The sequence below is a fragment of the Mustela erminea genome, chromosome 2, assembly GCF_009829155.1.
Source record: "Mustela erminea isolate mMusErm1 chromosome 2, mMusErm1.Pri, whole genome shotgun sequence".
Taxonomy (NCBI): Eukaryota; Metazoa; Chordata; class Mammalia; order Carnivora; family Mustelidae; genus Mustela; species Mustela erminea.
This window is the reverse complement of record NC_045615.1, coordinates 109,166,865-109,193,070: the sequence shown is the minus strand read 5'-3', so window position 1 is coordinate 109,193,070 and position 26,206 is coordinate 109,166,865. Positions and strand designations below refer to the sequence as shown.

At 45.1% G+C, this 26,206-nt stretch overlaps 1 protein-coding gene across 22 annotated transcripts in view; it reads left to right on the top strand.

Annotated features, from left to right (window-relative positions):
- PROM1 (prominin 1) overlaps positions 1-25,358 on the top strand; it is a 136,422-nt gene extending 111,064 nt beyond the window's left edge. For 21 of the 22 annotated variants that reach the window (XM_032333902.1, XM_032333913.1, XM_032333905.1 and 18 more), the window contains 12 exons: positions 4,742-4,865; positions 7,053-7,156; positions 8,706-8,790; positions 10,384-10,530; positions 11,331-11,402; positions 12,421-12,513; positions 14,519-14,572; positions 16,590-16,670; positions 16,760-16,828; positions 19,731-19,823; positions 23,843-23,958; positions 24,912-25,358. In XM_032333902.1, coding sequence (XP_032189793.1) covers positions 4,742-4,865; positions 7,053-7,156; positions 8,706-8,790; positions 10,384-10,530; positions 11,331-11,402; positions 12,421-12,513; positions 14,519-14,572; positions 16,590-16,670; positions 16,760-16,828; positions 19,731-19,823; positions 23,843-23,958; positions 24,912-24,966 — 1,093 coding nt within the window. In that variant the 3' untranslated portion in view covers positions 24,967-25,358. The remainder of the gene's footprint in view (positions 1-4,741; positions 4,866-7,052; positions 7,157-8,705; positions 8,791-10,383; positions 10,531-11,330; positions 11,403-12,420; positions 12,514-14,518; positions 14,573-16,589; positions 16,671-16,759; positions 16,829-19,730; positions 19,824-23,842; positions 23,959-24,911) is intronic. The other variant, XM_032333918.1, reaches the window with a different exon arrangement.
- Positions 25,359-26,206: the final 848 nt, after the last annotated feature.

The following is a 26,206-nucleotide window of genomic DNA, read 5'->3' as shown; positions in this document are numbered from 1 at the left end:
CTCAAAACCTCAGCCACACTCTCTCATCTCAGCCTACATTACTAGTACCAGGCTGAGAGAATCAGGCAAGCAAGTATCCTGCATTAATGTGCTTTTCCAAACATTGGGTCTCTACAAGAATTAATCAGATTGATGAGCCATGATGGTATGGCCTTTCCATCAAACATGGAATCTCCTGTATAGTACAAGTCTTTCTTAGCATTAATGTAGCACAAGAGCCTTTTGTGGGTTTTTTTGTTGTTGTTTTTGGTGGTGGTGGTGGTGATGCAAAAACCATTTTTTTTTAAGATCTTATTTATTCATTAGAGTGCGAGAGCACACAAGCAGGGGGAGAGGCAGAGGGGTAGAGGGAGAAGCAGACTCCCCGCTGAGCTGGGAGCCCAATGTGGGGCTCAATTCCAGGACCCAGTGATCATGACCTGAGCTGTAGATAGATGCTTAACCATCTGAACCACACAGGCACCCCCCAAAAAAGTGGTTTTATTAAAGCATGGAGACAGGACCCATGAGCAGAAAGAGCTGCCTGAGAACACAATGGTCTTACAAACAACCTTAAAGCTAACAACACGGGAGTCTGCCAAAATTGCACAAAACTGAACAGAGCCCCATGCATGGAAAAGCCTATTTGCTCACATGCCTACATTTAAATTAATGCAGCAAGGAACAGTTTATTACCCTGACTTTTTGTTCCAGTGTACACAGTTACAGATAGAAAATGAGTTTAATGTTCAGATTTTACTAATCCTGGTACTTGGCTGTTTTGTCAGTGTTTTGATGATAAGTTGATAGATCCCACCTTTTTTGATGGAAGAGAGTACATTGCTCTGAACAGGTGCATTTACTGTAAAATTCTATTTGAACATTTTGAAGGGACAAAACCAACATATGTGCTACTTGCTTCAAAGAAGAAAGAAACAGGGGAGTCATGAGCCATTGGAGGGAGACTAAAATTATTTCAGTTTGGGTGTAATTCTCACCTCTGCAGAGTAAGGAATCTCTAAAGAGACAAACTCACACAGAAGCCCGGGGCTTGGGAATAATGGGCTTTATCACACTATAGGGGAAAGGCTGATCAGATGCATTTCAGGTGGCTTGCAGCCTGAGGATGGTTGTGGGCTCCGTGGTCGCCCACCCCTCAGGATGGAATTTGCGTTTGGCAGGCCCTTCCATCTCCTGAGATAGCCGGCAAACAACTGGATACTTGTGAAGGGGGAAAGTGATACAAGTATAGCTGGTCTAGTCAAACCAATTAGAAAAATGTAATTTCTTCTTAAAAACCGTTTATTTGCCTGTAGGAACCAGAAAGAGTATATTTTGTTCAGCTGTAACCACAAGACCACCTGTCCTTAAAAACAGAAACACCGTATGCTGAAGAACATGGTCTCTTGAAAAACCAACCAAGAGTCCTTATCCCCCTTGGGGCTCCTAGTGAAAGATCGGGGGGAGGAGAGGCAGAGAGCCCTGACTCTGCTCTGATCCTTGTGTCTTCTAAGAGTCCGGGGAGCATATTGGGGACCGGATGGGATACAGCGGGGAGTGTACGTCTGTCTCCAAGGCCCATGGAAGGTCTCCCCCGAGGGAAGGAAAACTCACCTAGACAACAAGAAAACTCTCTCTTATACTAACATGCACTGTGAAACTTCCAGTTTTAACTGTTGGAAACCATGCTCAGATTATCCGGAGCTTTGAAGAGAAGCTAATACCCGGCGTAGCCACAGGTGTCACAAGATGGTCACACTGGTGGCAAGTTGAGAAAGCAGTTTGTCAGGCCGGAGCAAGGACCCTAAAAACACAGTAACTGCCTCGACCAAGTCGTTCCCATTCTAGGGAATGACTCTAAGTAGGACCCAACTGCAGACAAAACATCACAAGCCGTATTTTTGCACATTTAGTTATAATTGTGAGGCACTAGGGATGACACAAACGTCAGCCACCAAGGAATAGGAGATCCTGAGGTCACCGAAATGGAGCGAGGTTGGCTACCCTCAGTGGTTGAACAAAGTCCTGAAGATCTTTGACTAGGGCTTCTGAGGTTACGTGCATGTCACTAACCGTGTGGGTCAGGAGTCAGCACACATTTCTATAAAGGTCCAGATAATAAATATTTTCACTTCTGCTGGCCACAGATGGTCTTTGTTGCCTGTTATTTTTCTTGTACTTGTTTTACTTCTCCTTCTCTCCTCCTTTACAACACTTTAAGCCATTCTTCTCAGCCATTCTTCTCTGAGTGACAGGCCTTGGGTGATGGTGTGTCCCTTTTCTAGATAGAGAAGCATATTTGGTAAACCAAGTCTGGGAATGCTAACAGTAAGCTCTTGAGAGTAGCTGTGTTTGTCCGAAGTGTCCTATCAAAGACTTAGATGATTTTTATAACTCTGATGCCCGCACATGCTCGGGTACACGGTTAAAACCATGGTGACTGGCTTTCGCTTCACACATGTTCCCCTTCTCTATGCGCTTCCTGACTCCAAAGCCTTTCAGAACAGAGAAACTCAGGCTGACAGGGGCCCCTGCAGTGAACATACCTTGCTATCTATTCCAGCAACACCGGGCAAATATTCGTAATTACACCTTAAGTATGTCCACTGGGCAGAATCCCGCCCTCAAGAAGGGAGGCTATGTTTTTAAGTCCATCAGCCTCCACACTTCTGAGGGTCCTTCCGTTTGTACTGGTGATGGTACAATCATCTGTTATGATCTGGCTTGTTCTACCTAGGCTCAGTCAAGAGTCTGCTCTGTCTGTGTCTACGTCCAAGTAACTGAGCACCCTAGAGAAAGGTCACACAATGGGGCACATTGGCATCCCTACAGAATTATGACCCCCACCTCAAATGGATCCTTCAGAGCTCTACAGGCTTCCCTGTCTCACCTCCCCAGTTCCTCCTTTCTTCCTCCCTTCCTCGCTCCCCCTCCCCCTCCCTCCCTTCTCCAGTGGCTTTTTCCACTCATATATCCGTCCTCCTCGTTTTCCCCTTCTCTTAGCAGAAGGCTGGACTTCCTTCTTCACAGAGAAAATAAAAGCCATCACACGCCTTCTCATAACTCCAGCGCCCCCGCATCCACGACACACGCCGTTCCTTGAGCCGAAGGACGTCTGCCTTCTGGCCCCTCCCACCTGCTGTTCCCTCCCACCCCTGCGCACCGCTCGGGAGGTGCCCTGGATCCGCCCTCCCTCTCCCTTGGCCTCATCCTCTTCCCCTCTCCTAGCCTGTCTTCTCAACACTTAAGCACAGTCTGCTTTCTCCCCTCTTGAAACTGGACAACAGAAAACTTCCTAACACCCCTTCTTCCCTCTCACACCTCCCCCTGCGCAGATGTCTAGAAATAATGAGATTTGCTGTTTAATTCCTCCCTGCCCTGCCCTGCCCAGGCCACTCCCCTTCCCTCTGGTCAGCAGTGGCCTCCAGGCTTCCAGCCAGGGGACTTCCAGTAGTTCCCTGGAATGTGCCCTCCCTGCAGTGATTGGGTCCCCTGTGCTCCCTACCCACGGCAGACTCCCCTTAGTTTTCCCTTCCGTGACCCCGTGCCCTAGTGCTTTCGTTCCCACACTGCAGCTCTCCCTGGCTGCCTTATTCACTAGCTGCCCTCCCACCACCTGCTCCTCAAGCAGCACCGTCTCCCAGGCCGGGGCCCAGGCTGCCTCTCCCTCCAGTCCCAGCCCCAAGGTCCAGTGGTCACTTCTAAGCAGCTGGTTGCCTCGTGCCAGCCTGTAACCCAGACGTGTGCGCTCTGCACACAGCCGACTCCCCTCCAGCATCACACCTCCTCCCGCGGGGAGCAGGACCGGATCCCTCCCTCTCTTCCCTTTCTCAGCACCAGTGTCTCCTTTCCCTGCTGACAAGCCCTGGCATGACCCGGGGCCCTTCCTCGCCTTCTCTTGCCTAGAATCTCCTGCACATCCTGTTGTGTCCATCTCTTGTGTCCCATCTCTTCTGTCCCCTGCCTCCAGCCACATCAGCCCACCACCCCAGGATGGACGGCAGCCTCCTCAGTGGTAGACCCATCCACGCGGGCCTCTGTCCCTCCTGTCCTGCATGCTCTGACAAGAATGTTCTTCCTCAGAGAGAAACGGCGTTATGCTCTTTCTATGCTTCTGGGCCCTCAGCAGCCACCCCTTCCTGGACCAGACAGGTCCTGTCCCCTGTCCCCTGTACCCCTGCACCCGTGCACTCCTGCCTGCCTCCTGAGCTGTGTTCATGCCGCGCTCAGCCCTCCCTCTGCACGCAGAACCACGTTGGCCCCTCTCAAACTCCCCATGGTACATTTCCTACCTCGGAACCTCCCCACCCAATGCATCAACTGCAGAAGGCCAGATCACTCACCTGACTCCAGAGGCAATGTCTGAATCATGGTGCTGGGCTGCAAAGAGACCAGAGACTAAGTCAGAGCATTCCCTAAATATATGACTGGGACTGGAAGGTCACAGTGCTTACCGTTTCCCGGCTCCATTCCGGAGCAGGTGGGCTCACTTAACCTGCACAAAGCAAAGACTCTAGGTCCTTTTCCTACACCACGTAGGTAGGATTAGTAAGTACTGGTAGGTAATATTGGACCTATAGTTTTTGTTTGTTTGTTTGTTTGTTAAGTAATTTTTGCATCCAACTTGGGGCTTGAACTCATGACCCCGAGATCTAGAGTCACATGCTTTACCAAAAGAGTCAGTCAGGCGCCCCTGAATGTTGAATAATTTACTGTAGAATTCCAGACTTCATTTCTGTTTTACTTTGGTTTTGGTTTCCAGCGGGGTTGGAGTCAGTTTCTTCTTTTGTTGGATACTGATGACCATTGTCGTTCTCACGTTTGTCATTGGAGGAAACATGGAAAAACTGGTTTGTGAGCCGTATCAAAACGGGAAGTTATTCCAGGTGAGGATGCCTTCCGGGCCTGCTGTGGAAAGGGCTTGAGTGGAAACTGATTTCCCCATATCTTGTGGGGGCAAAGAGATGGGGGGCAAAAAGATGAGCATTTTGGGTTTTATTCAGTAAATTAAGATTCCTTCTATTTGTCAGAGCAAAAAAAAAAAAAAAAAAAAAAAAAGGTGAAGTTTTCGAATGTCAAGTAAAATAAGCACAAGGAGTTAAGGCCTGCTCATTGATGTGGACTATAATGGGTTTGGGGGGGGATTCCCAAGGTGGGGTAACCCAGAAGGCTTCTGACATTTTAAAGGGTTTCTCAAATGACAGTTGCCCATGCCAATGCTTTGAGACCTTCAATTTAAGTGAAAGACATTGAAAAATTCTACATCTCATGGCTGAGTGTTGTCCCTGGAGGCCATCTGACGAGGCTGTTGGGAAGTGAATTCAGGCTCTGCCTTCTCCCTCTGAAACTCTGTCCTATGGACTCTATGGGACCACCTCTCAGTTCAGTATCATTAATTAACAAGGAAATCTGGGTCTGTGTGGCACTCTTGTCACTCTGGCTTTCTGATGCTTTTCTCCAGATTCTGGTTCTCAAAAGATTATTTCTGTTTTGCTGTTTTATTATATATGCTCTTTCACCTCAGATCTGTTATGAAACTTGGTGAGTGACTATGAAGGTAACCAGCTGTCATGGTATTTTAATTATTCAGTTGATTGAGGAAAATTAAATTGGGAGTGTCAATGTGTTAAATTATGTCCATTTGGGCTCATCATAAAAAATAATAGTGATACATCAAGCCAGACTTCATTATCTTCCATGCTGTGTTAAATTGCTAAAAAGGGGAACCTTCTTACACTGTTGGTGGGAATGCAAGTTGGTGCAGCCACTTTAGAGAACAGTGTGGAGATTCCTCAAGAAATTAAAAATAGAGCTTCCCTATGACCCTGCAATTGCACTACTGGGTATTTACCCCAAAGATACAGATGTCGTGAAAAGAAGGGCCATCTGTACCCCAATGTTTATAGCAACAATGGCCACAGTTGCCAAACTATGGAAAGAACCAAGATGCCCTTCAACGGATGAATGGATAAGGAAGATGTGGTCCATATACACTATGGAGTATTATGCCTCCATCAGAAAGGATGAATACCCAACTTTTGTAGCAACATGGACAGGACTGGAAGAGATTATGCTGAGTGAAATACGTCAAGCAGAAAGAGTTAGTTATCATACGGTTTCACTTATTTGTGGAGCATCACAAATAACATGGAGGACATGGGGAGATGGAGAGGAGAAGGGAGTTGAGGGAAATTGGAGGGGGAGATGAACCATGAGAGACTATGGACTCTGAAAAAAAACCTGAGGGTTTTGAAGGGGTGGGGGGGTGGGAGGTTAGGGTAACCAGGTGGTGGGGATTAGGGAGGGCACATATTGCATGGAACACTGGGTGTGGTGCAAAAACAATGAATACTGTTACACCGAAAAGAAATAAAAAATTAAAATTAAAATTAAAAAAATAGGGATTTCCTTTTGAAAGATTTATTTATTTATTTGAGAGAGAGAGCATGAGCACTAGCAGGAGGGCAGAGGGAGAGGGAAAGAGAATCCTAAGCCAACTCTACACTTGATCTCATGACCCTGAGATCATGACCTGAGCCGAAACCAAAAGTCAACTGCTTAACTGACTGTGCCACCCAGATGCCATAAAATAGGGGATATTTTGAAGCTTACATTCCTCAAGCATATATGTTGCCATGCACTTATGAGCTCATCTTAACATAGATGATATTACATATGACCTATTAGCCATCTTCGATATATGATGTTAAGTGATAAAGTATGCAAGTTTTAATTAATTTTGTCTACAGAAAAGTAGCAAAAAGGTGGACCTACTGCTTTATGGCTCTCTATTGGCTATTCTGAATCAAGTTTTCAACTCTCCCATTTCTAATGTACTTGTCTTACTAAGTGAAGTGTTCTCCAAAAAAAATAGCTCACTAATTCTCATTGATGCTACCTGTCGTCAGTTTATTCCGATCACAGTATTATTTTCCCATTTTAAATTGGAGACCAATAAAGAAAACCATGATCTTCAAAATCCCCAAAATACATTTAACAGAATATTTTATTATATGTATGTGTATTTGAGTAAAAGTATCTCTTTTAAAAAAGCTTTTTTCAATTTGTTCTAGATTTTGGACACACCATATTTACTAAATGAGAATTGGAAATACTATCTCTCTGGCATGGTGTTTAACAACCCGGATATTAATCTCACTTTTGAACAAGTTTACAGGTAGAATTAATAACATTATGCATTTTTTTGGCTACTGAAAATGTTGTTCCAGAATGAGAATTTTGCTTTCAAAGTGTCTTTAAGCTTGATAAGACCAGCTATTCTATTGTCTTCACAAAGAGATAGTGGAAATAAGACCAAAGAGAAAATCCTTCCCCTGAAAGCCTTCTAGACTCTGGCATGGTGATATCTCAAGGTCCCCCATCCAGTATGCACTAGACCTTGCTGGTTAGACCCTAAGATGTATTAATGAGACCCTTTGAAAACTCTTTACACAGGAATCATGCTGCCCCAAGAAACGCCATATATAAGAAGAAGTTAGCAGATGGGTCCAAATCTCAGACATGCTAACAGTGAAGCAGCTAATGGATGGGCTCCAGTCTTGACTCTATGATCAGGGAGCAGGCAGTGGGGACCTTGGGCAATTTTACTTCCTCTTTGTTCAATAAGGTTCAGAGGCTCCCCTAGCAGAGACAGCAGATGAGTGGCCTTCATGGTAGAACTTGGTAGTCAACTGTGGTCTTGTTCATAGTTAGAAGAGTCTCAGGATCTTCTCCACAGCATGTTGTAGGCAGATGTTATCAATCAATTGGAGTCGCTGTGCGCGATTAAACTACGCTTGGCCTGAAAGGACAAAGCCGATCTTCTTGGCCTTGGCCCAGCCTGCCAGCTCTTTGTGACTGTGGCTCCTAGAGAATTCTGCAGCCTTACCCCTCGTGGTTAGTGTTTCAAGCTCTCCATTTCAACAACACCAGCCAACTGGGGATTTCCTGGAGAGGAGTCTCACACCTCCTAGGGCTGTGGGAAAATGGCTTCTCCGAGGCATCCCTCAGGTCTAGAAGGCTTTGGTGACTGGACAAGGAAGAGGCACCTCCAGGAAGTGGCTGTCTCAGTGACAGGGACATGCATCAGATGAGCTTACCCTTCTTAGCTCAGTCAAGGAGACATTTTGCACATTTTAGAGAAGCACGGAGAGGTGAAGTACACTTAGGTGTACTGACCATCTGGATATAGGTGTGGCCCCTTCTCATCTCCATCCTGCCCTGAAAATATACATCTAACCATATGCTTAGTGAGTGAAGCTCAACCTTGGAAAGAGGGAGACAAGTGGTCTGGCAGGGCTTTGATAGAATCTTTTAATAAAGCCTTAGAATCTTTTAATAAAGCCCATGATACTCTCTGTAACACACAGGTGGTATTATTTTTTATTTGTTTTTTTTTATGAGAATTTATTTCTTCCCTGTTTGTGAACTTGTTATCCCTCATAGCAGTAGAAAAAACACAAAGGAGATAGACAGAAGGATGATTTACCAGTCTTACTGTATCTGTTCCAAAGTCGGGACATTAAGCAAAGCAGGGAACAAAGTCTGGAACAGTAGGCACAGGGAGAGACTTCCTCCTGCATCAGCACTCAGAAGCCACTTCTCTGCATGCAGATTTAGACAAAACAAAAGATAAACAGTGAATCTCCCTCCTTCCATCTGTAGCAGGGGAGAGAGGTAGGTATGGCCACCTTTCTAGATCATAATTTCTCTGTTTATTCCCACAGTGATTGCAAAGAAAATAAGGGCATCTATACCACGCTTAAGCTTGAGAACAGCTACAATATCAGTGAGCATCTCAACATTCAGGAGGTAAGGAATTAGAGCCAGCCAGGAAATGGACATGTCTTTAGTCAATCCAGTTACCTTCTTCTTCTTTTTTTTTTCATTGAGGTGAAATTCACATAAGATAAAACTCACCATCTAAAAGTGGCATTTAGTACACTCACAAGGTTGTGCAACACTCGCTTCTGTCTAATTCCACATCATTTTCCTCACCCCCTCAACCTGTTGTCTTTCTTGAGGCCTGAGTTTCTCTAGTTGACTACTCGAATGCTCTGATGTGGGAAGATCTTATCTTGCTGTGTGTCAGTGTCCTTAGAGGAACAAAGCCCCAGGGATATTGGCTCTCCAACACTGGCCACCTTTTTTGGCCCAGTCCCTGAGGGGGGGGGACTAGGCACCCAGGACTCCATCCCACACATTCATTGCCCCTTGGGCATCATGGCTGTGGCCCCAGGACTCCAAGGGGCCTCTGCGGAGCTCCCCTGGCCCTCAGCAAGACAGCATGTCAACAGCCTTGGACGCTGATAGAAGGGAATGACTTCCTCCTGCTCCTTCACCTGAGCCCATCCGCCCAAGTCATGAGCCTGAAGACTCTGAGGAGAGCCCACTCAAGAGCATACTGGACAGGAGGAGGAGCAAGAGAATTTCAGCTGGTCAGGCCTAGGGTGCCATGAACCTAGGCTGACCCCCTTCCCATACCTGGAGGCCTTTTAGGTCTTCTCATAGGAAAACACGTAAGGAGCCTTCTTTCTTCTGGGCTTCCCAATGGAAGAAGATACTAAGGGATACCAAGGAAAGAGGCTAAACCTCACAGCTTGCCCACTGAGACATCACAGAAGGCTTTCAGAGGCACCAGGAGACCATGATGGCCTGACAGTTTTTGGATAGGAAGGGGTTTATTTAAAAGCTGAATACAAATTCTGCATTGTATTGTATTTTGTCTTGTGTTGATTATCCTCCCTAAATATTCCTTGCATGTCCATATAAATATAATTCAAGCCCTCACCAGATGCCCTCTGCTGATTTGGCATCATGCTGTGTGTCGTGTTCTCTGTGCACAAGAAACGGAGTGCTCGGGATACTCAGGCACTACATGCTGATTGCTCCCTAGGACAACCCCAAATCACCAGCCATGTCCCCGTGATCGCAAGTGTCCTCACTATGCAATTCCAGGGCATGCTACCTCCTTCCCCTGGGATACAGCCTGCCTGACCGCTTTCAAAATCTCTATTTGTCCAGACCCATTCAGAAGCCACCTCCTCTCCATTGCCCTGTCTAGGACACTGACCTGGGCAGACTCTTCCCTGCCCCTGAGGTCCTGATGCAGTTCGTGTGCCTTTATTATGACACTGCCTCTTCCTTTGAGGACTCTGAGGGCTGAGATGGAGTATTATTTTGCTCTGCATCCCAGTTCCTCACACAGTGCCTGGCGTGGGGCATAAGGAAGGAGGCAGGGATACAGGGAAGGAGCGGGAGGGGAGAGAAGAGTACCAGGAAGAAATGCCAGTCAAATGTTCATCTGTGGTTTTGCTGTCTTGTGTCATTGCTCTTTTAATGTGTGAAAGTATGAGGCATTCTTGAAGAATGGGCTTCCTTGTAACTTTTCTTTTTATCATGCAGCATGCTGGAAACATAAGCAAAGATTTAAAAAATCTGAATGTAAATATTGACAATATTGTGCTGTTGGACGCCGCAGGGAGAGAAAACCTGATGAACTTCAGCTCTTCGGGCATAGACACCATAGACTATAACGTCTACTTGGCTGAGGTGCGGCCGTGCGTTCATGCTTGATCTTTGAGGGAAAAAAAATAACAGCATATACCTCTGGTTTTTTGTTTTGTTTTTCTTTCCTTTTTTAAATTATTGAGATGAAATTTACATAACATAAATTAACTATGTTAAAGTGAGCAATTCTGGGGTTCCTGGCTGGCTCCGTCAGTAGAGCATGCGACTCTTGATCTCAGGGTCGTGAGTTCGAGCTCCACGAAGGGTGGAAAGATTACTTAAAAATAAAATCTTTAAGATAAATTTTTAAATTTAAAAAAAATTAAAGAGAGCAATTCATTAGCTTGTAGTATAATGACAGTGTTGCTCAACTACTGCTTCTATCCAGTTCTAAAATATCTTTATCTCCCAAAAAAGAAGCCTCATTCCCCTTACATAGTTGTTCCCTTCCCCCACCTCCCAGGCCTGGCAAATACTAATCTATGTTCTGCTCCTATGAATTTACCGATCCTGGATATGTCATGTGAGCGGAGTCATACAACATGTGGCCTTCTGTGTTTAATGGTCTTTACTGCTTCCCTTTTATGTAACCTAAAAGTTTTTGAGAGTCATCTCCATTATAGCATAGATCAGTACTTAATTTCTTTTTATGGTTGGATCATGTAGTTGAATAAAAATAATATGGTTTTACATGTATAAATAAGAGTGCAGCTATTGTCACCTCTGTAAGAGTTTCCGGCCTTATTTTATGGAGCATAATTCACTCTGTTGTCTATTAGATATTGTTAAGACTTAAAAAATCCCACAGCCATGATGCGGTTTTCTTTCTCCCTCTTTTGTAGATGGGTAAAGCTCCCACCAAAGTGAATCTTTTAGCCTTTGCAAGTGATCTAGAAGCAAAAGCTGACCATTTGGTGAGTTCAAGTAGTCCCGTTCTAAGTGTTGTAATCGTTAGAGATGTCATATGTCCATACTAGTCTTCCTATACCACAAGTAACCTTTGGTTAAAAATGCCTCTCTCCTGGGCATGTCAAGACTTCCCACCAGCTGCCATTGCCGTGTGGCCCAGAAGTCTGGGAGCACATGAGTGGTTCCAGGGAGGTGTCAGGGTGCCTGGAGCTGCCCCCGACCTCTGCTCATGGTAGTGGAGCTCTCCCTGCTTTAGAACTGTCTCTGCTTTCACACCCATCAACCCCTCTACCACTAAACACGTGTGCACGCAGGTGCACGCGCACACACATTTTTCTCGAAGTGTAGGGAACGGGAGAAGATTCCATTTGGTGCTTTGCGTACCAGTAACAAGAGGATAAGGGAAGGTAAAGACATCAGCCAAGCCGGGCAAACTTCTGCTCTTTACTTCCCCTGGCGGATGATGACTAAATGGCTCAAATGCACCCCTTTCAGGAAGCAACAGATCATGGGGATGAGGAGCCTGGGCTCTGGGCAAAGACTGGGATTAAATCCTGACTCAGACACTTCCTAATGATAAGAACTTGGACGAGATGTTTCACCCCTCTTTGCCTTAGTTTCCTCGTCTGTAAAATGGGAGCAATAAAATTGTTACACATTTATATATTAAACACTATTTAAGTGTGGTTTAAGTTGAGCTTGGGTTTTTCATCAGTAAAATGGGGATACAGCTGCTGGAAATTGGACTTTACAGCAGCTTTGTGATGGTGAGGTGAGAAAGAGAGCACAGCCTCCAGCACTAAGGAAAGCCTCATGGCATTGAGTGGCCTCTGAGAGTTCATAATTCTAACATTCAAGATAGGGTGTCTTGGTGATGCCCTTCCTGGCAGTCCCCACACCCACAAGCGTGCAAGGAGGGCTGCAAGCTTGTCACAACCCTGCCCTGAGTTCATGCTGTTAGAGAGAGTGCTCCAGAGTCCGGAAGGATGGTGTTGATCTTTGTTTATTTTGTTCTCCTTGTAGCCCCAAGGAAGTTTGAAACAGTCCCTGAAAAATAATGCACAAACTATTAGAACAGTTCACCGTGGCCAAGTCATTCCTTTGGAACAGTCAATGGTAACAACCCACAACCTTTGGGGTTTCCCCGGGACCAGAGCAAAAGCCCATCTCACTGGCTGGCTTTCATTTAGACTAATGAAGCATCTGCATCGCACACGTGGGTCAAATCCAGCTGGCCTCAGGCTAAGAAACTGAGCTATGATACAAATAAGTGATAGCAGGGGCACCTGAGTGGCTCAGTGGGTTGAGCATCTGACTCTCGATTTCAGCTCAGGTCTTGATCTCAGAGTCGTGAGATGGAGCCCCGATTCGGGCTCTGAGCTCTGCAGGGAGTCTGCTTGTCCCTCTCCCTCTGCCCCTCCCCTCCACACTTGCGCGCGCTCTCTCTCTCTCTCTCTCTCTCTCTCTCTCTCTGAAATAAATAAAATAAATCTTAAAAAAAAATAAAATAAATGGTAAAAGCTGGGTTTCAAAAAAGACATTTTCAATTGTCACCACTCCTTTCGTGCTTTATCTCCTTGCCTTTTCCGCTTGCCTGTGACCAGGTCGATAAACTCTGGGGTTGACCCACACACCATGCTCTGGTTCCCTTGGCCTTCAATAGGGCCCCCGGAAGCCAGGCACCTCACTGGAGAGCTGCTGGCTGTGCCCTGGACTCACTCACACTTATTTATTCTCAAATTCTTTTTCTCCAAACCCTGCCAAGAAATATGGAAAGGCAAGGGTAAGTCCTTTTCTCTCTGCCTCGTTTAGCTCTGTTCACTGATCTGATGGGCGATGGTTCCTTTCTCCTCTCGTAGCCTCTGTTCTGACTTCCCCTATGTTTTTCTTCTTGCTGCCTTCTGGCTTCTTTCCCCAAATTCAAGAAAGGTAGTTTGTAGCAGGGAAAGGACATGGGCTCTGGAGTCAGGGAGAACTGATTTCAGGTCCTGCTTTTGCCTCCACAAAGTCTTAGGGCTATCCATCTCTCATTAGAAAAGGGTGGGAATGGATCTTGCCCTGTGGTCACCTGGTTCCTGGAGATATAGAGGCTGGTGTCCCAGAGAGACTCTGTAAACATCAGGAATTATTATTACACGTGTGTGGGAAACCTGTTACAGAGTGGCTTGCTCAGATTTGGAGAAGCAAATCAGTCCACTTGACTTCGATTGTGGAACCTTCTAGAATGAGTTTTACCATGTCTCTCTCTTTCTGTATCTCTTTTTCCCTTCTGACTTTCTAACTCATTAGCATATGCACAAAGAAAATTGAATTTTCTGCTTGTTGTATGCTAGGCACATGCCAATTTTCTGCTCTTCTTGTATATGCCTAGCATAGATTTGTTAAAATTTTAAGCTGAGTTTTCCCCGTTTCTTAAATGCTTTCCTTCAAGGAGACACAAGACTCATCAGCCTTGCCCCAGAGCTGGGGGGCAACCTGTCTGCAAACAGGCAAATAGCTCTGTACATGTGACCTAAAATCTAAACCAGGGGTTAGGAAACTATGGCCCCCAAAACTACAATTTGTGGGCCAAATCCAGCCTTTTGTTTGTTTTTATAAAGTTTTATTGGAACACAGCCATGCCATCTTATTTACCGATGATTTATGGCTGCTTTCAGCTAAAAGGGCAAAGTTTAAAATTAAATTAAATTAAAATGACCAAGTTGAGTGCTTTGAACAGGGTATGGTGCACAAAGCCTAAAATATTTACTATCTGATTTTTGTTTTTACCACTCCCCGATCTAAACCATTCAGATTAAACTACTCTGGGCAGTTTGGGTGGAATTTCTTTTGAGTAGTTCCTGCCAGTTTGAGCAAATCCGACTCAATGAGGTTTTTCCGGCACCTTGCATGGGGCATGATGCTGTAGAAGACATATCCCGATTTCCTTCTTCAGCTTTCCTGACACCAGAGCTATCGTTACTTGCATCTGCTGTTTTTTTCTAGAATGAAACCGTTACAGAGTAAAGTCAGCTCTGATGGCTGGCTGACAGTGGGGGGGTTGGGGGTGAGGAGACACAGGCATGTGATCTTGCTGGTTCAGGTCTTAAGTTGGAAAATATCATGTGTGTTTGTTCACCAGAGCACCATCTACCAAAGCATCAAGGAACTTCAACTCAAAAGCAGTGGATTGAGGGTAAGGACTTATTTTCCTTTCCTGTCCTGGTGGGGTGGGGTGGGGGGAGGAGTCTTATCGTAAAAGCACACACAGACTCTCAGAGATATTGGTTTTACAAGTATTTATGTTTATTAAAAAAAAAACCATAAAAACAAAAGTCTTGGCTATCTACTTACTTTGAATGCCAAACTGGGTTTTTCCTACCACTTGCTTTCTACAAGTATGTCTCACCTTGGTGCCCTGTTGGACACACAATCAAAAGCTGTGTCTTGATGTGTGATGCACGGTCACTGTTACTGAGATAACGCTGCCTGCAGAATCCAGTGGCTTCTGACCACAACGGCATTCCCACTGTTGGGTCCAGAGCAGGCTTCTGCACCCTTCTGCCTACCCAGAGACCCACCCTGAAGGAGCAGCTCCTGTCTGGGCCACCCCATCTCCTCCAGGTAGAGGACAGGCAATCAGAGGGTGAATGGAAACAGGTTGCCCTTTCAGTGACTGCTTAGAACCAGCACACTGCCATTCTGCCTATGTTCTATTGGCCCAGAGCAAGTGACCTGACGTGGCCAGACCTGTCATCATGGGGTGGGGACGTAGCCCCACACCCCGAGAATAAGTCCCTATCCTATGAGAAGCTAGGCCTAGGAAGGTATCAGCGCTCGGGAACACAGGGGTCTCCCTTGGACCACAGACACCCCTACAGCAGAAACTGAGCTCTGTGGCTGTGCTGTGTGCATCTTGTATCCTCAATGCCAATAGGCAACTCAGAATATATTTCCTTACTGAGCAGAATAAGCTGCCCATGAGAGGTTTGGGATGTCAGCCACAACGGAAAACTCCATGGTCTTCCTTGCGCTTTCCTCACAGCTGCCTTTGCAGACCTTTGTCACAGGGCTTCTTGCCACATGGGTCTCCCCTGTGAACTGTGAGCTCCTTCATTTGTAGCTGGTATGCTCACTGAGCAACACTGAACCTGCTACTTGATTGATATACCAAGACCCTGAGTACCTCAAAGACTATTCCTGTAGGTTTACTCTGCTTGGGGACCATTGCTATACCTCTAATCACCTTTGTCCTATGCCAAGGGGAGCTGGAGAGAGACTGGGGACTGCACCCTGGTCCCTTGCTGTCCTATGCCTCCTTTGTTCAGGGTGACGGTGTGCAGCTATGCCTTGCCCTTCACAAGGGGCCACTGTGGGGGCGAAATGGGGTGGAAATCAGCTTTTGACCCAAGTTGCCTTGTGGGGATTCTTATCTCTGTGAAATACGTAGATACAATCCCAGGTTTTATGTCTTCAGCCTGGTGACATCAAGCAGGGTCAGCTACATCCTCTGTGAAGGTAGCCTAACACAATGCCTTCCGACAGCCCGTGTATACCAGAGGGCCCCCTCCCCCATCCTTGGGGAATGTATTCAGAGGAGGCTTGAAACCACAGAGGGTACTGAACCCTATTGTACTATGTTTTTCCCCATTCATACACAGCTCTGATAAAGTTGAAGTGATAAATTAGGCACAACAAGAGGGTAGCAATGATAATCAATAATAAAATAGAACAATTAAAACAATATATTGTAATGGAAGTTATGTGATTGTGCTTTCTTGCTCAAAATACCTTACCGTGCTGAACTCCCCCTTCTTCCCATGATGATGTGAGATGATAAAACGCCTGAGTGATGGGACGAAGTGAGGGGAATGGTGTAGGTATGTGACGGAGCATTAGCTACTATTGACCTTCTGACCATACGTCTGAAGGAGGATCATCTGCGCCTGGACCCCTAGTGAAGGAAATTGTGGATAAGGGGGAATCTTGGACTCAATGAGGTGACTTGGATTAAGAGCTTGGCCCAGTGTCTGGAACAAAGTGAGTGCTTGTCACATACTCCTCTCATTCCCCTGCCTTCAGAGGGCTGGTTCTGTGGTCTTCTTAACTAACAAGTCTGTGGTGTGGGGCCCAGGTAACAGCACTTGTATCCCCATGCCGTTTCGTTAAATCCCTTCATCACTTGATACCCTGTCCATTGCTGTGTTTTCCAGGTGAAAGTGGCCAATATCCTTTCCTCTCTGGATTCTGCTCAGGACTTCCTCAAAACTCGCATCTCCTCAGTTATTGTTGAAGTAAGTGAGTGTGAGCCCATCACCACAGGGCCGCAGAGAGTATGGGATAGTCCTCTTAATGATTTTACGACTCTCTGATTTCTTTCCAGGAAAGTACAAAGTACGGGAACACGATAATAGGATACTTTGAACACTATCTGCAGTGGGTCAAGATCTCAGTAAGTAGTTTATCTTTAAGGAACATAAGAGGGCCATGTGTTAGGACAATCATGTTCTAGGATAAAATCAGGAGGAAATAAAGTTAAATTCCTAGTAATTGAGTAAGAGATAAGCAAAGGACCTTGAACATGGGGACCATGAGGAGTGGGGGTCCTAAGACACAGCACGTGTCATCCACACTGGACCCCTTCTCAGACCTGCCCACCGACTTGGAGAACATACCCCTCACTTTTTCCCCCAGCTGCTTTGCTCACCATTATGGGGGTTCCTGCCACACTTGACTCTGTCTCCCCAGTGAACTGTGAGTTCTCTTTGTAGTGATGGTGTGTTCCTAACCTGGGCCCCTCCAAGCCTGTCAGGTAGTTGTTATGTGAGTCTACTCGGGGTGGCTTGAGGTACAGAAGTTTGTATTTTCACAATTCTGGAGGCTGAAAGTCTAGGATGAAGGTGTCAGCAGGGTGGGTTTCTTCAGAGGCCTCTCTCCTTGGCTTGTAGGTGGCCGTCTTCTCCCTGCATCTTCACATGGTCCTCCCTCTATGCATGTCTGTGCCCAAATTTTCTCTTCTTTTACAAAAGCACTAGTTATATTGGATTAGGACTCACCCTAATGACTTCATTTGAACTGAACTGCCTCTTTAAAGACCCTACCTCCACATTCCAGTCACATTCCAAGAATCCAAGGGGTAGGACTTTAACACATGAACTTTTGGGGGACCTGATTCAGTCCATAACGGTTGGGTCTCTGTGAATACATTAGAAGAGGAAGTTAGGGGTAGTGTGGTTTTAAGGCAGCATATTCTCCCAGCAACCGACCCACGGAGTTTAGTGGCTTGGAAAATGCCTTTTGTCATCTTGGGCTTTGGGTCCACTTGCCTCTGAGGGTTATTCCACTGGCGCAGGGGCTGGGAGGGGGATGCTTACCACGGAGTTACTTCAGGCATGACTACTTGCTGCCAGCCAAGACAGACTTTGAGAAGCCTAGGGACTCAGGAAAATTTAGACTACCCCGTGCAGCGTCGAGTGTCTCATATCTATTCCTGGCTCTCGGCTGCATGAATCAAGACTACCGGCCATTTCTTCACGCTTTGCTGCCCCACCCCCATATTACAGCCACACCCAACCGCTTGACTCTCTGAAATGTTCACCTTTCTCCATGTGATTCCCACTGTGTCATCTCCCCCTCCCCCGTACCTGCCTCCAGTCCCCACCATCTGGGCCCTGAGCCTGGTTCTCCTTCAAGGCTCAGCTTTCTGATGTCTATGCTGATACCTCCTCCCGCCTCCCAGATGTGAAGACCTGAGGGTCTTCTCAGGGCTGGGGCAAAGGGCATGCACACACAGGTGAGTAGGGGCAGAAGAAATGCATTATCATCATCGCCACCGTGGCCACTCGACGCTGTGCATTTCCTCCACCAGACAAAGGAACCACAGTTTGGTCACATTCATACAGAGAATATGAAGCAAATGCCCGAAAACCCAAGTGCATCTGGACAAGAATGGTTAAGTCATACAAGAGCCACACCGTGGGTATATTAGTTGGCCTTTGGTACAAAGTAGATCAGAGTTATGCCAGGGGACTAAGAGAGATTTTCACAGGGTAGAAATAAGTGAGAAAAATAAGATGCAGAAAAAATACCGAATATGGCTCCTACCCCACTTTTTGTAAAACCAACCATTAAAAAGCCTAGAAAAAGAGTGTACAGGATTGTCTGAGTTTGGTAAAAATGAGGTCGTTAAGGGCACCTGGGTGACTCAGTGGGTTAAAGCCTCTGCCTTCGGCTCAGGTCATGAACCCAGGGTCCTGAGATGGAGCCCCACGTCAGGCTCTCTGCTCCTCGGGGAGCCTATTTCCTCCTCTCTCTATCTCTGCCTGCCTCTCTGCCTACTTGTGATCTCTGTCAAGTTAATAAATAAAATCTTCAAAAAACAAAATGAGGTCGTTAACATGGGTTGCCTTGTAAGGTATAAGTGGAAGAAAAGGTGAAGGTGAACCCCTACCCATAAAGGAAAAGAAATAGAACACACCCCTGCGCCAAAGAGCTAACATCTAGCTCATTGTACGCACTCAGAAGTTCTTTTTAAATGAATGAATATAATTATCTTAAGTCAACAGGATTGGAGCATCTGTTTGTGATTAATTAAACTTGTATGAGCACTGGATGGTATGTATACACAGTTGAAGAATTGTTGAACGCTACATCTGAAACTAGAGATGTACTATAGTTTGGCTGGTTAAATTAAAAAAAGAAATAAAATTAATTTAATTGGTTATTAAAAAAATCATTGTCACTTCATTAAGGAGTTCATAGTTTTCAGTCTTCTGAAATGGAGTCAGCAGGTGGCACTGTTTCTGGGCACACAAGTTTATTGGTGCACAGTTGCATCCTCATTTCTTCATCATCTGTGACTGCTATCCCCATACGGGGGGCAGAGACCAGCAAGTGCTGGAAGGTTGAAAATATTGACTCTCTGGTCCTTTATAGAAAAAGTTTGCCAAGCACTCGTCTAAACAATATAAGTATTGTTTAATTAGACTTCCATTTTTTTCCCCCATATCCTTTGTCAGATTTCAAAGGGGTCAGGCGAGAAATTCAGACTGAGACCCTGAGCTAGACACCTGGACTTCTGCACTCTCTCGGGAGCCTGGCAGGGTGGGTCTTACTGTTCCGGGTAACAAGTGCAGAAATCAGAGACCCAGGCTCAGATAGAATCACCATCTCGCTTTTGAGCACCTACTTGTATACATCGTTGAGGTCATCTATGGCCAAGAGTTCACAGCTCCGTATCTGAGACAGTGTAAAGATCCCTTTTGTGAGAACAGGTCAAGGATAAATGGCACATCTAATTCTTATGGATATTTGTGGGCATGGTTCAAAGTTCTCCTGTGTTTCTTACCCCACAGATTACTGAGCAAATTGCAGCCTGCAAACCCGTGGCCACCGCTTTAGACTCTGCTGTGAATGTCTTTCTGTGTAGCTACATTATCGACCCCATGGTAAGAATTTCATCTTTCAAAATAAGGAAACACAAAAAACTCGTCGCTCTTCAGGGTTTGTTGGCAGATTGTAGTACACCCTCAGATTTAAACTAGTTTTGCACTTGGGTCTGTTACAGTTGTTGAATCCAAGACCTAAAATCTAAAATTTACATGAATGTGTTATGATACCTAACACACTAGAAAAAGTCAAAGACCTAGCTGCATACTTTTGTTCCTTCCTAGAATTACATGTATAGAAGTCAGGAGACCCTCAAGAAGAAAACTATTTGTCTAGAATAGTTGAGAAGGAGCACTCACTAGTAGGCAGATTGCCGATGTTCAAAATAATTCTTAGTGCAACGATATAGATATAGATGATATAGATAGTGCAACTATATACAGAGATATAGATACAGATATATAACCCCAAAGCTATAGCAAACTAAATTTAATTTTTTATTTAAAAGCCCCTTGAGATATTACCACTGGGATGATAAGTTCCAATTAGTCAAGTGTATTCTTTAGCTCTATTCACTACTCAATATACACTGATGGTCTCTGCGAGCCAACACTCTCTGGGAGCACCTTCCTTCCTCTGCTGGAAGCACTTGAGTGGCTTCCTGTGGTTATCCCCCGTGAAGATCAGGGTCCTTAACTGAATACACCAGGCCCTGCATGCTTGGGTCCCTTCCCATTGAGGCCACATTTCTGTACTCTTTGATCACCTTTCTCGCCATTCTCCAGACACATGTTTTCTTTCACATTTTAACTCTATCATAATGTCCCCACCTCAGGGCCTTTGCATGTGCTTTTTCTGCTACCTGGACTGGAGGCTCCATGCTCTCTCTCTCTCTCTCTCTCTCTCTCATTCTTCCCCTCCACACCCACATCCAACCTGGCTAACTCTAGCTCTAAGTCCATCAGGGAATGAGAACACAGGCTGTGGATTCAGATTCTACTTCTACATTTTGTGAACTCCATGACTTTGAAAAATTATTGAACTTATCACCTAAGTTGGCTATTTCAATGGCTCATTGAGAGATTATATGTCAAACCCTTAACATCATAACTGATAGGTTGACACTCAATACATGCTATTACTAGTGAATAATGTTCTGGTCTTAGATCAAACATGTCCTTTTCATTCAGCATCAGGGAAATAAAAATAAAAACCACAATGAGATACCACCTCACACCAGTCAGAATGGCTAAAATTAACAAGTCAGGAAATGATAGATGTTGGCAAGGATGCAGAGAAAGGGGAACCCTCCTACACTGTTGGTGGGAATGCAAGCTGGTACAGCCACTCTGGAAAACAGTATGGAGGTTCCTCAAAAGAGTTGGAAATAGAGCTACCTTATGACCCAAAAATTACACTACTGGGTATTTACCCTAAAGATACGAATGTAGTGATTTGAAAGGGCACGTGCACCCGAATGTTTATAGCAGCAATGTCCACAATAGCCAAACTATGGAAAGAAACTAGATGTCCATCAGCAGATGAATGGTTAAAGAAGATGTGGTATATGTACAATGGAATACTATGCAGCCATCAAGAGAAATGAAATCTTCCCATTTGCCATGATGTGGATGAATCTAGAGGGGATTATGCTGAGTGAAATAAGTCAATCAGAGAAAGACAATTATCATATGATCTTTCTGATATGAGGAATTTGAGAGGCAGAGTGGGGGGTTTGGAGGGTAGGGAAGGAAAAATGAAACAAGATGAGATTGGAAGGGAGACAAACCATAAGAGACTCTTAATCTCCCAAAACAAACTGAGGGTTGTTGGGTATGGAGAAGGTGGTTGGGTTATGGGCATTGGGGAGGGTATGCGCTATTATGAGTGCTGTGAAGTGTGTAAGCCTGATGATTCACAGACCTGTACCCACTGGGGCAAATAATACATTATATGACAATAAAAATAATTAATTAAAAAAAACACATGGCGGGGAAAAAACCATGTATTTTTTTCCAGGAAGCCTTTTCTGATCATCCCACCTAGACTGGGCTCCCTTTTCTACACTCTGACAGAGCACCCTGCTTTTCCTTTAGAGGTGTGATTGCTGTTTGAATTGAACATTTGTATGGTTCTTTGATTAAGACGTGTCCTCTGCGGTGCACTCTAGACTCTTGACTCCCTGAGCAGAGGGCCCGTGTGTTGCTGAGTCCCTGTCATCTGGCATATTGCTTGGTGTAGGCAATTAAATAAATGGTGATCAGACAGCTGTTTGTTGAAGTACATCTGTATCGCTCCATCTGTCCAATGCCCTGTCCCACACTCACATGACCATCTGTCTGCAGGACGGACTTTTACACCTGGATGGAAGCACTCCTGCACTCTCTGTGCAGGACCCAAGGCGTGGCTTCCTTGCCACCTTCCCTCCTTCCCAGCCTCTAACTCCTTTGTCCTGCTGCTCAGACCCTCCCTGATGGCTTCATTTGAACCCTCCTTAGGGGTTCTGAGCTAACCTCGTGGATTCTGAACTGATCTCCTCGCGTCCAGCGTTCACCACCTTCCCCAGCTACTCCAATCACCCAACCATCAGATGCCTTTCCACAAATAATGGGGGCCCAGGGCAGGGGAGGTCTGGAGGCTGCTCAGGAAGATGTAGGTTGGAGTTCTAGAGCTGGGTGGTTTAAATAGTAAGAGCGAGCTCTGGGCATTGATTTGGCAAAGAAAAAAGACTCCAGACTGACTAACATGTTTCTTTTATATCTTGATTGTTCCCGGAAGAATTATGGCAGCTTCCAATAAAAGGATACGGTTGTCATCAAGCTTCAAAACCTCTCAAAACAAGTGTAACATAGAAACCTGCCAATAAAAGGATGTTGGGGGATGGGGAAGAAGAACAAATTTACGGGAAATTCTGGGCCAAGAGGGGCCACTGCCATTTGACAGTTCATCCCATCAGGAGAAGAGTAGAACTGCAGTGGCTGAGCCATGGCCCGTGGGCGGGGGACAGCATTATGACATTGAAGCTGCCTTCATCTCGTGGTGGGCTGGGGAGGTGGCCCTAGTGTTACTGACTACACCATCCTAAGACAGCGGCAGACTGTGTATCTCCGAAGTCGGCCAAGTGTAAGACGCTGGCCAGGGCACGATGCCCCCAGGGTCATGCTGGTTGTTCCCAGCTGCGTCCGTTGTGATTGGTGAGGGAGGTTAGACAGTGTTGGGTGTCACCCCTACAAAAGCTAGCAGGGTGCTATGGGCAAGCTGAGGACTGATGCCCCTCTCGATGGAAGAACCACCACTCACCTACCGCTTTATAGCCAGGTGGTCTAAATCGTAAGAACGACTCTGGGCATTGATTTTGTCAGGAAACTAGACTCCAGACTGACCAGCATGTTCGCCTTGTAGGGAGGGGGCCTCCGTGTTATGAGATTGAACTTCAGCTTCTTCAAGAAAGGACATAAACCCTAGTTCCTATGTGAATCCGATGTACGAATGTTGGCAACTATTTCTGAAAATACTTTAAGCGGATTTTTAGACAAAGTAGGGTTGAACACAGCCTATGATCTGCCCTAAAATTAGTTAAATTAAATATGGAATGTTTATTGAAAGCCCCGTAAGAATGCCTTTTCCACAATGTGCTGTCTTGGGATGAGGATACAGTGGTCCTGCTGTTCTGATGGGCCAGAAAGGTGAATTAGCACATCACACAACTCATGAAAAGGATTAAGCTCAGGCTGGCTGGAGGGCCCTGCTCTTCTCCTTGGCAGCAAAGAAATGCCATCTTGTGGGATTCTAGATTCAAACCCTTGCTTCTCCACCTCCTGCCGCTGTTCCTCGTTTGTAAAATAAATATAATAATAAGACCGAGTCAAGGTTTTCAGGAAGATTTAAAGACTTACATCAATACACCGTGCCTCACATAGTGACTAACTCGTATTTAGTTCACAAATGGTCTCCATGAACAACATTCGAACTCCTTAAAAAAAATTGCACAAGGAAGTGATTTCCACCCCCAGCAACTGCTGTTTCCCATTCCCCATCTCCAGACACGTAATCCTCCTGATTCTCTTTTCTTCCCTAGAATTTGTTCTGGTTTGGCATAGGGAAAGCGACCGTCTTTTTACTCCCAGCCATCATTTTCGCTGTGAAGCTGGCCAAGTACTATCGTCGAATGGACTCTGAGGACGTGTACGATGAGTAAGTAGACAAATTTCTGCAGAGTTCAGGGGCGTGGGAGGGTCATTTTCTAAGTGGTACTGACCTCAGAGAGCTTGCAGAAGATGAGCTCTGATGAAATTATGCTTGGTCTTTTTTTAAGTAGGGGGTCACTTCTGTTCAGGAGTCTTCTCTGTATCGACTTTCTTGTGCTTGTTTTAACAATGTTCTTCCTCTCGCTTACTCTTCTCAGCGTCCTTAACCAACCTTCTTGTTTCTTGTTTGCAGTTCCTCTGTCTTGGGGACTTGGCACTTTACTTTATAACTGTTTTTACTACTTTTCATTTTGACTCTGTAGCCTGCGCTTCACTCTGTGGTGACCCTGTATGCTTCATTTTTACTACTCTCTCTTCCCTCTTGACCTGTGTCTCTCCTGAATTTACTCTGCCCACGTCCATATCAGGGTAAAAAATGTGGGGGATGCAGCTATTGAGCTGTAATCATAATTAAAAAAAATAATTGTATCTCCCTTTCTAGTATTTTATAGTGCTGAAACTGTATTGCCAAAAAGTAAGACTTTTCTTTTTTAAAACTGTATTCATCAGATGGGACTGGGGAGGTCATCATAATTAATATATGATGGGCTTATAAAACAGAATTAATAACATCTTAAAATTACATAATGACATTAGATATGTCCAGATAAAAATCAGTGCTGATGTCTTTTAAAATGAGGGCTAGCACACACAAGGTATTGAAGAAATGCTGGTTGAATTAATGACATTTATACATTCAGTTTATTTATCTCTAAAATGGTTGTTTCAGTACTTGGTTTTAAAGGGAGCAGAATGTGAGTATACCTTTTGACCTTCTTTGTAGACTTCACAAATTGTCATGTACTTTTCCTGACCATTACATTGCCTTTGTAACCCATGATGTAAATCCTTCATCTTAGAGGTAACGTGGTGTTTTTGGTATATTTATTTTTGTTGCAGTATGGAAAATGGTAATATTGGTTTTCATAGACATCATTCCACTCAGACTGTATGAACAAAGTTTTTAAACAGACCCAACGGCACGAGTTCTTGACCTACAGCACCTACAAATTCTGGAAAAGAAACCCTTCTCTCCCGGAGTTTACAGAGTTCAGTGATTTTATATGTAACATGCGCTCACGCGCCAAAGAGTGAAAAACCGTGTACACCTGTTTTTTATTAATCTCTAGAAGCTTTGCTTTAATCATCTGAGCCTTTGATGAAAATTTCAATATGTAATACCTTCATTGGATTTCCAGGTTAGCTTTGGGAGCAAGATGTGAAGTGTGTCCCACTTCCTTCCTTGGGAACTTAGACTTGTAGTTAGAGAATGTTCAGCAAGTCACAGATGTGTGTGTGTGTGTGTGTGTGTGTGTGAACAATAAAGAAATGATTTTGGAAATCTGACTCTGATCTTCTTATTGACAAATATTCTGATATGATAGGTACCAGTTACATCACTGTGTCCTTTTCTTAGAGGTACTGTAACAAGCAGAGTGGGTGGCTTCATGCAGCAGGAGCGTCTTCTCTCCCAGTTCTAGAAGCTGGGGCTCTGAAATCCCCTTCCGAAGAGAAAGTGTGTTGGAGAGTCTGTTCCTCGCCCTTCTGATTGACTCTGATGATTGTGACAATGCACGGCGTTCCTCCAACATATCACTCCAGTCTCTGCCTCTGTCTTCACGTGGAGTCTGCCCTTGGGTGCCTGTGTCCAAATTTCCTTCTGCTTCTAAGGAGTCATTAGATCAGGACCCGTCCTCATCAAGAATGACCTCATATCTATTTCATCACATTTGCAGACAACCTCTTTCCAAAGATTCACGATTCCAGGTGGATGCAAATTTGGGGGTGGGTGGGGGGAACACCGTGCAAGCCAGCACCATCACAAAGCAGCAATAGCAAACAGCCAGACAGGAAGTGAATTTGAAGGAGAGCACCTATACACACAGAAACTAACTTAAATAACCCAAATCACAGAAGACAGAAAAATGACAAATTTTATTAGACACGTACAAAATAGTGACTCATCTCCCTCTTCATTTTATGTTGGTCTTTATTTAAGAACACGTGAATACTCTACTGCTTATGAGCATAAACTGTCTCTTTATCTCACGCAATGATGCCCCGCCCCTCCCACACAATAGATTCACGTGGGTGATACTTAGGTCCCGTCCTTAGAGATGCTGATATAATTGGCTAGGGGTGCGGCCCAAACATGTGAAGGTTTACATTTTCTCAGGTGAGCGGTGCCTGGATGG